This window comes from Pseudophryne corroboree, chromosome 2, assembly GCF_028390025.1.
Source record: "Pseudophryne corroboree isolate aPseCor3 chromosome 2, aPseCor3.hap2, whole genome shotgun sequence".
NCBI classification, from domain to species: Eukaryota; Metazoa; Chordata; class Amphibia; order Anura; family Myobatrachidae; genus Pseudophryne; species Pseudophryne corroboree.
The window spans coordinates 642,070,209-642,085,994 of NC_086445.1; the positions used below are offsets into that span (position 1 = coordinate 642,070,209).

At 41.8% G+C, this 15,786-nt stretch overlaps 1 protein-coding gene across 1 annotated transcript in view; it reads left to right on the plus strand.

The window, feature by feature from the left end:
* TNNT2 (troponin T2, cardiac type) overlaps positions 1 to 15,552 on the plus strand; it is a 37,194-nt gene extending 21,642 nt beyond the window's left edge. Inside the window, exons 8-10 of the mRNA XM_063957232.1 lie at positions 8,710 to 8,800; positions 8,922 to 8,962; positions 15,330 to 15,552. Coding sequence (XP_063813302.1) covers positions 8,710 to 8,800; positions 8,922 to 8,962; positions 15,330 to 15,381 — 184 coding nt within the window. The 3' untranslated portion in view covers positions 15,382 to 15,552. The remainder of the gene's footprint in view (positions 1 to 8,709; positions 8,801 to 8,921; positions 8,963 to 15,329) is intronic.
* The last annotated feature ends 234 nt before the right edge of the window (positions 15,553 to 15,786 follow it).

Genomic DNA, 15,786 nt, shown 5'->3' on the forward strand with positions numbered 1-15,786 from the left:
CTCTGTACGATGTATGGTTCATCCACCCTGGTTGCATCATTTGTGTTGCGTATTCTCTGCACTTGTACTGGATACAGAGCAATAGGCAATGCTGACCGTCTTTCAGCATTTCTGGTTGCATTGTTATCTTGGCATGGCGGTTCATGGGGTGAAGTCCAGTTTTCACAATTTGGGCAATGTTCATATCCTTCTGGAATGCAAAACTGACATACCGGACACAATCTTTCTGGAAAATATGTCACTTTATTCTGTACATTAGGTACCTGGGCATGAAAAGCTGTAGAGGCTGTGTCTTGATCCCTTGCTTCTCCTCTCCGCCTGATTTGCACCCTTTCGCCTATAGTTCCTGATTGTGGACTATTGTTTACTGGACTCATAGCTTGATTCCAGGTGTCTACCACTCGTTTAAACATGAGGGGAACTTTAGGTGCCCAGTTTCTTTGGTTTGATCTTGTTGGGGTTTCTTGTGATAAAGTATCAGGACACTGGGGCATACTCTGTACACATAGCTCAGGTAAATCATTCGGGTTTCCAACCACAGATCCTTCCAAGATAGGGCTGATTATTCGCCACTCTTTTCCTGGTTCATCTCTTTTCAATTTCACTGTTAGTGAGCTTGCAGGTGATTCAATTCTGTTCATACTAGAGGATCCTGGGTGTGCATGCATGTCTGGGTATAGGGGTGGGGTATAGTGTGGAGGTGCTGTTGCTGGAATCACAGGCAGTGAGTTTAACGCTGGTTGTGGTGCTATTGAGTACTCTGGTACAATAGGGAAATCATTTTCCTCATCTATTCTTATATTTTCTGCTTCTAATTCTTGTGCTACAGTGATCCAGATGGATACTTGATCTCTACAATTATGCTTAATTATCCAACTCTTGTTACAGGAGGCAAATTTTTCCCATTTCTCTAAGTCTAGTGTCCCTTCTGACGGAAAACCTGCTCTTTTGAAAATTTTACTTATTCCTTTCAGAGCTTTCCTCCCCTCCCTGTTACTAACAATATCCACGGGTTTGTCGGGCCCTGACATCTTTACAGACCGCGCTCCCATGCCTGGGTGAACGTGCGCGGAACCCCTCCTGATGTGGTATTTTAGTAACTCCTTATGAGGGACTTAAAATCTCCTTGTGAGACGCTGACTCTGAAGAATTTCTTCTATCCTTGTACCTAAAGAGCTCCTTAAATCCATCTGTGGACAAATGACTGGGGTTGTAGTGTTGCCCCTTCCTCCCTGTATTGGTGGAAAATCTATTAGTACTGCTCCCCAAGTGAGACCTGCATAATAGATTATTTCTTCTGGATCACTGAGATGCGTCCCTAATATTATTGTTAAGTACTCCAAGGGTCTATACCCCTGCCTATATAGATTCCTGCTTGTACCAGTACCCCTGTTGTTCCTTGTGTTCTTGGTAAACTCCCCACTATTCTTGGAATTCGTTCACCTTGTGTCTGGAAAATTATGTGTCCTGTGCACCGCAGGCAATCATACCTGAGTCTCCTTTCTATTGGGGTTACCATGTAAGTTTATCCCTTGTTTTCTTTCAGACAGTAGCTGTTCTTTGTTACTGACCCTTTGTATTTTCTTAACACAACATTCTTAACACAACAACACAGGTACAAGATTTACATACACCTCTTTGGTTATTTATCAATTCAAACTGTTTATCAGCATTTAGAATATACCTTGACCATACGCCACCTTTTAAAAATGTAAAAGTTTCCTGGATATTTGATTAATTCCCCCTGTACACTTGTGACAAATTAGCTGAAGATATTTACCCACAATTCAACAATATAACATACAATATATATTTTACCTTAAAAAAAAATTCTTCTTCTGACTGATACTGGGCTCTTTAAGATATTCTCTGATCTTCTCGACTGGACTTTCCCAGATTTCAAGAAACGCTGAGACAAGTGAGCAGGTAGAAATCTACACATTAAATCTCACTTACCGGTTTTTGTTATCAGCGGTTCCTGAAAGATCAGAGGATTTGTTGCCAGTGGAGGAGATGCTGGAATATCCCCGGACGATGCTCCCAAATGTTAGGGTATGTTAACCTCTTCAGGTCTGGTCTATAAACTCTCTGCAGTCATCAGTCAGAATTCTGTTCCTTTAGCAACCGGTTGGAGGTCAATGAATGATAAGATGAAACAAGTTCATGTGTAAACCTAAGCAAATCATAAATGACCTGCTATGGGCCGTCATAGGTTTATTATTTATAGCTTAAAGACAAAGGATTCATGTTTGCCAATACATTTAGCCAATCAGAATACACCATGTATGTCTTGAAATACATCGATTGTCATACAATGTTCCAAGTGGCAACTAGAACAGCCTTGAAAATGGTTATTGTTTCGTTTATCAGTCTTTCGGACATAAACTCAAAAGATTTCTTTCAACGTTCTTCTCAATTAGCCTTGGATATATCTGGTGTTGCTTTGTCCGCCTTGGATACATTTCATACAATGTTGCATTTGTCTTTGTACAAGTCATGCTTTAAAACAAGATATTCAGCAAATATAGTATTCTGACCATCTCTGCAATATTTTTCTTAAGGATACATGAACACAATTTGTGATTAACAGTAAATATCTTAATAAATGCGAAAAAGCGTGAATCAATATATATTTGCTATACTGCGGAAGCTCCTACACTATCAACAGTGTTAGTTATTTTATATATATATATATATATATATATATATAAAAAATGGAGGATAGCGCCTATGTATACCCAATAAGACACTCTAATAAAAAAAGGTTAATTTCTAATAATCCTTTTTGACTGGATCTAACACTCCTCACACATGGATGAGTGGCAGCTTTTCAACAATATAAGGATAAATATTAAAAAATAAGTAAAAAAAAGCGCCTGATAGTGTCAGTGAAGCACTCTTTGTGAATTTAGGTATAGTGATAAGAAAGAACAAAATTTTAACAACTTAGCTGCGAACAGTTTCAGGTAGATGACTCTTAGGAACAGGACATGTAAAAGAGAGATGAATGCGACATAGTGTGTACTGTTTTTGAATTATCACAGATACTTAAAAATTTAGGAACTGTGCTAGTTCCAATTTTTGATAAAGAAAAAACGTCAATTAAAAACAGTAACAATTTAATAAACATAATCCTGCCACACATGCACAGTTCCTAAATTTTTAAGTATCTGTGATAATTCAAAAACAGTACACACTATGGGGGTATATGCAATTGCGGTCGAATTCCCGAAAATGTCGAAAAATGGGACATTTCGCCCAAAAAAAAATCGACAATGCAATTCAGTACTTTCCGTCAAAAAAACGGACTTTCCAAATTCGACTTTTTGAAATTCGACATTTGTCAAATTCGACATTTCTGCAATGGTACAAATGCGTCAATTCGACAAAAGTATATTCAATTGAAGTTTGGAAATTCGACAACAGTGCTTTTATACAGTAAATTCGTCATTTTCAATCCGCCACACTTTGGTGGCGGAATCTAATAAAAAATTTAAAAAACATGTTTTTTTTTGGTGTTTTTTTTATTGGTAATAGCATATCTATTTATATTAGAAGGGATTAGGTACTTGGTTTGTCTATTTTGGAGGCACAAGTATTATTTATATATTTTTAAAAATATATATATTTTCTTTTAAATGGAATGGTAAAAATCAGAAAACAAATTGCGTGGGGTCCCCCTCCTAAGCATAACCAGCCTCGGGCTCTTCGAGTCGGTCCTGGTTCTAAAAATCCGGGGGGGGGGAAATGACAGGGGATCCCCCGTATTTTTAAAACCAGCACCGGGCTCTGCGCCTGGTGCTGGTGCAAAAAATACAGGGGACAAAAAGAGTAGGGGTCCCCCGTATTTTTTACACCAGCATCGGGCTCCACTAGCTGGACAGATAATGCCACAGCCGGGGGTCACTTTTATACAGCGCCCTGCGGCCGTGGCATTAAATATCCAACTAGTCACCCCTGGCTGGGGTACCCTGGGGGAGTGGGGACCCCTTCAATCAAGGGGTCCCCCCTAGCCACCCAAGGGCCAGGGGTGAAGCCCGAGGCTGTCCCCCCCATCCAAGGGCTGCGGATGGGGGGCTGATAGCCTTGAGAAAATTGAAAGAATATTGTTTTTTCCAGTAGTACTACAAGTCCCAGCAAGCCTCCCCCGCAAGCTGGTACTTGGAGAACCACAAGTACCAGCATGCGGGAGAAAAACGGGCCCACTGGTACCTGTAGTTCTACTGGAAAAAAAATACCCAAATAAAAACAGGACACGCACACCGTGACTTTATTTCACACATGTCGACACATACATACTTACCTATGTTCACACGCCGACCTCTGTCCACTTGTCCAAGTAGAATCCACGTGTACCTGTGAATAAAATTATACTCACCTGATCCAGTGTCCAGACTATAATCCACGTACTTGGCAAAAAAAAAAAAAACGAACACCCGGACCAAACGGACTGAAAGGGGTCCCATGTTTACACATGGGACCCCTTTCCCCGAATGCAGAGACCGCACTGCTGTCACAGAAAGGTCTCCAGCCAATCAGCGAGCGCAACGTCCTGGTACTCTGCTGATTGGCTATGCGCGTCTGAGCTGTCAGACAGCGCATCGCAAAGCCTCTCCATTATATTCAATGGTGGGAACTTTGCGGTCAGCGGTGAGGTCACCAGCGGTCAGCGGCTGACCGCGGGTAACCCCACCGCTGACGGCAAAGTTCCCACCATTGAAACTAATGGAGGGAGCTGTGCGATGCGCTGTCTGCCAGCAGACGCGCATACAGCCAATCAGGTGAGTGCCACGAAGTAGCGCTTCCTGATTGGCTGAAGGGACCTTTCTGTGACAGCAGTCACGTGGGGTCTCTGCATTCGGGGAAAGGGGTCCCATGTGTAAACATGGGACCCCTTTAAGTCCGTTTGGTCCGGGTGTTAGTTTTTGTTTTTTAGTGGACAGAGGTCGGCGTGTCAACATAGGTAAGTATGTATGTGTCGACATGTGTGAAATAAAGTTTTACTATCACGGTGTGCGTGCTCTGTTTTTATTTGGGTATTTTTTTCCAGTAGAACTACAGGTACCAGTGGGCCCGTTTTTCTCCCGCATGCTGGTACTTGTGGTTCTCCAAGTACCAGCTTGCGGGGGAGGCTTGCTGGGACTTGTAGTACTACTGGAAAAAACAATATTCTTTCAATTTTCTCAAGGCTATCAGCCCCCCATCCGCAGCCCTTGGGTGGGGGGGACAGCCTCGGGCTTCACCCCTGGCCCTTGGGTGGCTGGGGGGGGGACCCCTTGATTGAAGGGGTCCCCACTCCCCCAGGGTACCCCGGCCAGGGGTGACTAGTTGGATATTTAATGCCACTGCCGCAGGGCGCTGTATAAAAGTGACCCCCTGCTGTGGCATTATCTGTCCAGCTAGTGGAGCCCGATGCTGGTGTAAAAAATACGGGGGACCCCTACTCTTTTTGTCCCCCGTATATTTTTGCACCAGCACCAGGCGCAGAGCCCGATGCTGGTTTTAAAAATACGGGGGATCCCCTGTCATTTCCCCCCCCCCGGATTTTTAGAACCAGGACCGGCTCGAAGAGCCCGAGGCTGGTTATGCTTTGGAGGGGGGACCCCACGCAATTTTTTTTCGGGTTTTTCCCCGTTTTTTCCCATTTTTTAAAAAATCGGATCAAAATCCGTCAAATCGGCCGTTTTTCGACCGCGTGACTGTCGAATCCGTTTTTTATTGAATATGTTGATTTCCGGCACCCACTTGCCGGAATTCGACGGTCGAATTGTGTCGAATTAAAAAACGGGCGAAAAATTGCCGCAATTCGCCGGTAATTGCATATACCCCTATGTCTCAGAGCAAGGTCTGTGACCTGGCAGAGGGAGGAAAGTCCAAGATCAGCTCCCCCGTGTCAGCTCCTGCACATGCCTATGGTTTCGATGATAATAACATAATTCTCCCCTCTTTATATAAGTGTAATTCATGTCATTTTACATGTGGGAGGTTGGGACCTAATGATGTGAATCATCCGGCCCTGACCCATCACCTGCCACTTGCATCTTTATGGGCTTTTCTCGGAGAGAAGATAATAAAAGTTGGCAAGTACAGTAGCTAATACTATCTGCAGTCACAGGGAAGAGAGAGGAAGCAGAGAGGAAACACACACTCCCTGCTGAGGGCAAACTAGGGATGGCCATCACTCACCGATTATTCCTACACATCGATGGTTTATGGCCGATCTCGAATGCTTTGCCATTGAAAAAACCAGATGGTTTCCCTCCATCGATGGCACAACATAAACAAATATTATTTATTTTTGCAAGGTACCAGGGCTCCGCCCACATTACCCTTTAAAGCCTCACCCCTGGGCAGTGATTGGCCTGCAGGTCTTTCACTGAAATAACATGGGATGACTATTGATGAGTAAAACCATAGATGGTCTCCCTTAGCATAGCTGGTGACCATCGATGGCCACTAACAGTTTTAGCATTGATGGCAACTATCGATGGCAAACACACCTATGGCCATCCCTAGGGCAAACTTTCATGGAGCAGCAATGCTGCTGCAACCTTCTGATTTAAAGTAGACATGAGTGGTTCTTTATTAAGAAAATCAAAGACCACTGAACTTCAAGTCCCGGCTCAGGTCAATCCATCACCTTGAGATCCAAAACCTAATTTTTCTGGAGTTTGATCTTGTGTGTTTTGGATTTTCCCGGAGTAAGATCTCGTGTGTTTTGGATTCCATATAAGTGTCCCTTAAATTAAGTTTTACTCTCACGGTGTGCGTGTCCTGTTTTTATTTGGGTATTTTTTTCCAGTAGAACAACTACAGGTACCAGCGGGCCCGTTTTTCTCCCGCATGCTGGTACTTGTGGTTCTCCAAGTACCAGCTTGCGGGGGAGGCTTGCTGGGACTTGTAGTACTACTGGAAAAAACAATATTCTTTCAATTTTCTCAAGGCTATCAGCCCCCCATCCACAGCCCTTGGATGGGGGGGACAGCCTCGCGCTTCATCCCTGGCTCTTGGGTGGCTGGGGGGGGACCCCTTGATTGAAGGGGTCCCCACTCCCCGAGGGTACCCCGGCCAGGGGTGACTAGTTGGGTATTTAATGCCACGGCCGCAGGGCGCTGTATAAAAGTGACCCCCGGCTGTGGCATTATCTGTCCAGCTAGTGGAGCCCGATGCTAGTGGTGTAAAAAATGCGGGGGACCCCTACACTTTTTGTCCCCCGTATTTTTTGCACCAGCACCAGGCGCAGAGCCCGGTGCTGGTTTTAAAAATACGGGGGATCCCCGTCAGTTTTTCCCCCGGATTTTTAGAACCAGGACCGGCTCGAAGAGCCCGAGGCTGGTTATGCTTTGGAGGGGGGACCCCACGCAATTTTTTTTCTGATTTTTAACATTCCATTTAAATAATAATAATAATAATAATAATAATATTTTAAAAAATAGATAAATAATACTTGTGCCTCCAAAATAGACAAACCAAGTGCCTAATCCCTTCTAATATAAATAGATATGCTATTACCAATAAAAAAAACCACAAAAAAAAACATGTTTTTAAAAAATGTTATTAGATTCCGCCAGCAAAGTGTGGCGGATTGAAAATGACGAATTTACTGTCTAAAAGCACTGTTGTCGAATTTACAAACTTCAATTGAATATACTTTTGTCGAATTGCCGCATTTGTACCATTGCAGAAATGTCGAATTTGACAAATGTCGAATTTCAAAAAGTCGAATTTGGAAAGTCAGTTTTTTTGACGAAAAGTACTGAATTGCATTGTCGAATATTTTTTTGGGGGGCGAAAATGTCCCGATTTTTGACATTTTCGGGAATTCGACCGCAATTGCATATACCCCATAGACTGCCAGATAAGCAGTATGTCCTGGATGGGGGGAGGGGGAGTAGTCTATAATGGGAAGTACCAGAGCAGCATCCCTATGTCGGCTTCGGCGCATGCCTATGTTAGAGACACATCATTTTGGCATCTCCATACAAGCCTGTGATTGGGAGGCATTATTGTTCTAATTCTGCCCACTTCACTAGGAAGTGGGTGGGAATGGGAGAAATACTCACTTTTCTGGGGGTGCGGAGGAACCAGGAGTCTTCTGCAGGCTCTGGGGGAGTTGGAAGGCATGTAGCAGGGGCGTTTGTAGAGAGGATGAGGCCCATGTGCAGGCTCCGGCTGGGCCCCCTTTTCTCTAGCCAGCAGCGCTGTGTAGACTCTGGGCACTAGGGTCCCTAGGGGATGCTAGCGCTGTCCCAGAGTCTACAGAGCAAGCGCAGATCTCCGGGAAAATGGCGCGGCAGCCATTTTCCCAGTGATTTTTCTACTTTTCCCAGTGATTTTGGAAGAGCAGCTGCTGAGCCATGGGACTCTGAAGGGTAAGTATTTCAATTAATAGGTGCAGGGTGTGCGGTGTGGGCCCCGCCATATTGCCCATTTAGAGAAATGAGGGCTCAAAGAGAATCATGTATGGCATGGGAGCAAGTTATGATTGAGGGTGAGAGGCAAATATGTGGAGGATATTTTTAGACCAAAGAAAACAGTTTAACTATTCATACATGAGGAATACTAAATTTGTTTACAAAATGTTTCAGAAGTAGACTTTTGTCTAAGGACCGAGTTGGTGACACTGAAATTTCCAGCATGTTTTTCATTGATATAGTACTTTTAGTCATTCAGCAGGTTTCAATTTTATATTCATATCTGCTTATACAGGTCGGAAGCTCAGCGAATGTACAACTGGATATATCAGCTGGAGGCGGAAAAGTTTGATCTGCAAGAAAAATTCAAGAAACAGAAATATGAGGCAAATACACTATGATATTGCATGAACAGAATTGTTAAAATATTAATTATCATTTTCCTGTGATATAAAACTATACATACAGTTTATGGCTCTGGGTTACAAGTCTTTTTCTCTCTTACAGATTAATGTTTTGCGGAACCGTGTTACTGCCCACCAAAAAATGTGAGAAATCTTAGAATTTATCTCCAGTAAACTATCTAGATCCACCTTAATTTATAGTTACCTAGAAACCTACTTCCCAGTTGCAACTCAGATGAATTATCTGTACGTTTTGGCAAAACAGCCCTTCACAGTATTTTTAAGAATATTGTTTTAATGTTAATTTTGTCATAATTAAATAATTATTGTTTAAATAATGTATAATTATTCTCATTCTCTCTCACCTCTCTCTCACACACACACACACACACACACACACACACACACACACACACACACACACACACACACACTCTGTTTCTCTCTCTCTCTCTTCAACTCCTATGTATTGCACATACTTTATTCATTAATTTTCTACTTTCTTTATTCTTTCTCTTTGTCCTGTCTCTCCTTCCTTATTTTCATATTCATTTAAATATTATCTACCTTCTCCAGTAAAAGGTGAGTCCATTTTGACCATATACTGCAAATTATTATTTTTTCTATGCATATTGTAGAATTCAATATCAGCTAATATTGGCCCTCATTCCAAGATGATCGTAGCTGTGCTAATCATTCACACTGACATGCGGAGGGACGCCCGGCACAGGGCTAGTCCGCCCCCCAAAGTGTAGCATAGTGCATGATAAAATGCTGCTTTTTTACATTTTATTATACAGTAAGAAATGTAAAAAAAAAAAAAAAACAAGTTTACCAATTTTTTTTAACCTTAGCAAAATTAACAAATCTAATGTAGTTCAAAATACACACACACAAAGGGCATTATTTAGGGTTGGACGCATATGAACTCTTAAAGGTATATTTACTAAAGCTTCTAGTACTGAATAATTGTGTTGCCCGTAGCATATGATTTCTCTACTGCATTCTTGAAAATGATAGAATCTAAGAAGGGGATGATAATGCAGAAGAAACACTCTCAACTGTGAAGGTACAGGTTGAGTATCCCATATCCAAATATTTTGAAATAGGAAATAGTCCAAAGTACGGAATTTTTGAGTGAGACTGAGATAGTGAAACCTTTGTTTTCTGATTGCTCAATGTATACAAACTTTTCTTAATACACAAAGTTTAAAAAATATTGTTTTAAATGCCCTTCAGGTTGTGTGTACGAGGTGTATATAAATGAATTGTGTGAATGTACACATACCTGTACTTTGTTTAATGCACACAGTTATTACAAATATTGGCTAAAATGACCTTCAGGCTGTGTGTATAAGGTGTATATGTAACATAAATTAATTCTGTGCTTAGACTTAGGTCCCATCACCATGATATCTCATTATGGTATGCAATTATTCCAAAATACGGAAAAGTCCGATATCCAAAAGACTTCTGGTCCAAAGCATTTTGGATATGGGATACTCAACCTGCACTGGATTTATTATTATTATTATTATTATTATTATCAGCGCCCATTACACAGTACATAATCAAATGAGCAAACAAGAAAATAGCACTTACAGTTCAAGACTATATAGGATAGGTATAGAAAACTAGAGGTTAGGTGCCATCAAAGGGAGTATGGAGTATAAGATAGTGTAAGTAAGAAAATGAAAAGCACATGAGGAAAGAAGTCCCTGCTCTTGCGAGCTTAGAATCTTAGGTCATTATTCAGGTTTGTTAGCAAACCAAAAAAGCACACTAATGGGTAAAACCATTTTGCACTACTAGTGGGGCAGATGTAACATGTGCAGAGAGATTTAGATTTGGGTGGGGTGTGTTCAAACTGAAATCTAAATGCAGTGTAAAAATAAAGCAAACAGTATTTACCCTGCACAGAAACAATATAACCCTCCCAAATGTAAATCATTTTTATGTGCATTTACAAATATATAAGGGGTCAATACACAGAGCTAGCGGGGTGAATTGTGGCAAGATCATCACAAAGGACACGTGGACACCCATTTAGATTAGAGTAGAGGAGATTTTACACACAAAGACGGAAAGGTTTCTTCACAGTAAGGACCATACGTGTTTGGAATTCCCTGCCTGAGAGAGTAGTAATGGCGGACTCGGTCGTTGCTTTTAAGAATGCGCTAGATAAATTCCCAATGGATAAGGATATACAGGGTTATGGTGGATAAATCATGCAATATAGTATTAAAAAAAAAAAAAGGAATTGACATAACGGCTAAACATTTACCACAGTTAAATTAGTCTTAAAAATATTATAGTGTTGAAGACCACAGGTTGACCTTGATGGACAAATTGTCTTTTTTCAACCTTAGAAACTATGTTACTATGTTACATGTTGCATCTGCCCCACCTGTAGTGCAACATCGTTTTGTCCATTAGTGTGCTTTTATGGATTGCTAACAAACCTGAATAACCCCCCTAGGACATAAAGCCCGCCTTTATTCTCGGATCCCCTTAAACACAGCATTCACACAGATAAAGAGAAGATGCCACATTTATTTTAAGGTAATGTAAATAAACAAGACCAGCATCCTAGCCTTCCTAGGTAATATCATGCAATCACTAAAGGGCTTTTAAAAACGTCTCCTAAATATCAGATTAAACACCAGTCTCCCCAAGAGTCCCAGCAGAATCCCCAAAACTCATCAAAGGCAGTTATCCCAGTTTAATACAGTTCCTACCAGGATCTCAGGTAAACAACTCCAGGAGGGTCCCGACTGCTTGGCCACTGCACTTCACCAACAACTATACCCTGCCATCTGCAACACCAGCAGACCTCTCAGCACCTTCAGAATATCTGCTGCCCAGGCTCTGCTAACATAACGAGCTCCAGTTGCCTCTCACTTCTCTGGAGCTGCCAAACACATATATATTTTGTTCAGTGGCGTAAGTTCATACCAGGTGCCTGGAGGCAAGATAATGGTCGATGCCCCCCTACCAAGAAGCCAACCCCTGCAACACACAGAGACACATTCCCCTCACCACCAACATCCCACCTCAGCAGCACCCAGAGACAAACTTCCCATCTAGCACCCCAACCTCAGCAGCTGCACCACCCATAGTTACTCTCACCTCAATCTAAGCAGCACCTAGAGTTACACTTACCCATGCTTGCCTACCTTTAAAGTATCCTCTGCGGGAGAAGCACGAAGAGGAGACGCAGCAGGCAACTTTGGGGGGCGGGGGCCCAACTGTGATGTTATTATGCCCTGCCCCCAAGTGGCGGAAATGACCGTGATTCACTGGTTCGCCGGGCTAAATGACTAAATTAGCCCCACCCCTTCAGACAGCTTTTGATAGTGTATTAATTTTATCTTTATATACTGTGCTGCTGAGCTCCGGGAAACAGGAACAGACTACACAGACATTTCAGGAATCAGGATACATTGAAGGGGCGGACACTTGAGATCAGGGGGCACAGTCTTGATCAGGGTCAGAAGGTAGTATATTAGAATGGTCAGAGTAGAGGAGTGGGCGGGGACTCAAGGTGAGGGGGCGGGGTCATGGCGAGTGACTCAGTGTGAGGGGACAGGATCATTGAGAGTGACATTAGAATGGTCAGTGGTGGGGGTGGGGATCTTTGCCAGGGACAGGAGGGAGTAGATTAGAATGGTCAGACAGGGTAGTGGAGTGAGGGGGACTCAGGATGAGGGGGTAGGGTTATGGCAGGTGACATTAGAATGGTCAGACAGGGTAGTGAAATGGGCGGGGACTCAGGGTGAGGGGACAGGGTCATGGCGAGAGATATTAGAATGGTCAGAAGAGGGGACTGGAACTCAGGGTAAGGGGCGCGGCTCTTGGACAGGGACAGTAGGGGAAGAATCAGTAGAAGAAAAGAGTGACAGACAGGAAAGAGCAGGTTGGAGCAGAGACACCGGGTTGTCAGGCAGAGAGTGGATGGATAACATGTAAGGCAGTATTCCGCGCTCACAGCTCAGGGGGCAGCCGTTTCAGAGTCAGAAGGATCCGCTACTGCAGCAGCGCCAACTCAGAAGAAGTGCACAGTGCGGCCATAAACTGCTTGGATGTGACTGACAGCCAGACACAGGCAGAGAATGCTGTGCTGTGACCAGCAACGCCGATGGTGATAACAAACACACAGAACATGGGTGGGACAATGGAGTAGAGGTACCCCCTGGAGTCTCGGATCCTGGCGGCAACCGACTTTGTTGTCTCTGGGAGTTCCGCCCCGATTCTGTTAGCTCACTGCAACACAGCTTTCCCAATCCTGACACCCCAGTCCAGATGAACTTGAGCTACTGGGATATCAATCTGTTGCCCCCCCCCCCCCCCCTCCCAACAGTATCAATTCGCTTATGCTGACCTGATAACACCTGTGTATTAGGGAGCAAATCTTGTTCTATTAATAATAATAATAATAATTTTATTTATATAGAGCTCTTTCTCCAATAGGACTCAATGCGCTTAGCAGATAGCATGCACATAATATAGTATAGAAACAATGAAGTATAGAATAGCTTTTCATAAAATACAGAGAGCATGGGGATACTAAAGGGACATTATGAAAATGCATGAATAAACAAGAAAGTTTTGAGTCTGTATTTTATTAACATAAGAGATGCCACAGAATCCAGTGGTCCTAGAACCTTTTGATCCCCCACTCACACATTCTGCATGTAAAACAGAAGAAATATGTACAATTCTGCGCTGGAAATTGAAAGCAGCAACTAGATATCTTCTAGTGTTACTAAACTGGAATAAACAATGTATATCATGTAAGAGATGATATCAACATTCGCTAATTAATGAAGGGTACAGATCCTATAATTCAAGACGGTCTGATACCAAAAAAATACCCAGTCCACATATGCAGTCCTTTTCAGGTTTTTCTATTTTCTTAGTCTGCAAAACTTGTGCGAACTCCAATAGAATGTACATGTAAAAGAGAAAACACAAATTCGCTCCAATGTGTAGTACTATACTTGTCGGTAAAAAGTCAAGGGATAATGAAGTAATAGAAGGTATGTAAATCCTCCACTGCGTGATAATAAACGTAGTATGGGGTCACCCACAGTGCACATGATCACATAAGCTGATGCTCACTTTCAAGCTTACATTAAAATATAAAGTCTATGCTCATAAAGGTTTCTTTAAAACTTTCTACTACAGTATATCATCATCCGATAATCCAAGTTTACATGTATGCTTACTTGGAGTAGGTGTTGTAGATTCCTGTAGCAGTTTCTTTTCCTCCTCACATATGTAGTGTACTTCCAGAAAGAAAAAAGTTTATATATAAAAATGGACTTTTATTTAATAAAATAAAAAAATATATTAATACAGATACAATAACCTTAAGTGGGTGGATGTAACCTTTCCACAGCTTGATAGGCAAGTAACAAATAAAGGGCCCAATTGCTCTCAATCTCAATCTGCGGTGAGAGCAATTGGGCCCTTTATTTGTTACTTGCCTGTTGAGCTGTGGAAAGGTTACATCACCCACTTAAGGTTAGTTTCTGCTGCGCTATCCACTCTCTCAACTCTGGGACCATTTTCAGCATCACTTGTTCCAGAATTACTAAGCTCAATATTTCATCCACAGTATAAGCCCCTTCAGAATATTATGTGCAACACCACCATTTTAAATTTTTTGTAAATCTTTAGTAAATCTACCCCTTATGATTAGTGTGAAAATTGTGGAAAAAAGTACTTACGCATGTGTAATGTGTCGCATTTTCAGGAGTCCCGGCACTTAAATGAACACATTGGAAGGGTTGGGCTCCTTTCGGCATCCCTGACTCTGCGTGTGCTTTTTAATATATCTGGGTGGTAAAATCACATCCTGCAATGCGATATTGGGTGCTAATATTGTGCACAGATTGCATTGCAAAAGTGAGTATTGATAAATGTGCCCCTGTGCGAGGATCATAATGTTTGCGATTGTGGCACAAACGTTACAGATTCAAAGTACTGTATCTGTCGTCTGGTTCAATGAAAATCACACAGTAAAATTGTCTGTTTGTGGTCTGATGTTGATAAATATGTAACATCTTCAGTATATAAATATAAATAGTTAATATTTTAAGTGCATGTAAATTTTGTGTGGAAGTAAAATGTGTGTATGGCTTCTATGTATCCTTATTATAATACTACAGTCCAGGATTTTGTAATATTTTACCTATAACCATGATTATCAGACTCCTGATTACTCAGATTAATAGAAATAGTTGCCAATGGTTTAGCTTTAATAGACTGAGCTATATTTATGTTGCATGAACAATGCCAGTTCTCTTCTATACTTTGTGCCAATGGAGCATGGCAACAACACTACACACGTAGCCAAGCCCTCTGGTACCAGAGCCTCAGAGAATTCTTTGTGGTCCTGTCTGGGACTAGATCAATATACATATTGACCATTTTATGTTTTGTTTGTTAATGAAAGCATATAATTGTAAATATTTTAAATGTTCACCATTTACTATTTTTACCATAGCTCCAAGGGTCCCAGAGCTGGGAAAGGTATTTTGGGAGGAAGATGGAAATGATCACTTACTGCAGAGGAGAAGAGGTCATCTTGTGGAAACTGTACCTAATTGTTGACGCTGCCTCTTTGCTCTTATGACATTACACAAACGTACATGGACCCATTTACCAATCGCTTCACAACATCCTTCTAAATGATAAAATAAAGAATTCCATGTGAAACTTTTCAATGGTAATAAAAAAAACTGAATTGCAAAAATGGCCTGTTCATTATCCATTTTATCTAATTTATGTAATTAGTAAGGATAGTGCGGTATGGAAGTAGTGGTTAAAGTATAGTAAAGAGGGATTGTCTGAGTTATGTGTTTAACCTCTTATAATCCTTGATAGACAATAATTTAACAACACTAGAAATAATAAAAACCAGAAGACATGAATATGGCAAAATGTAAAAAATGTTTCTTAAT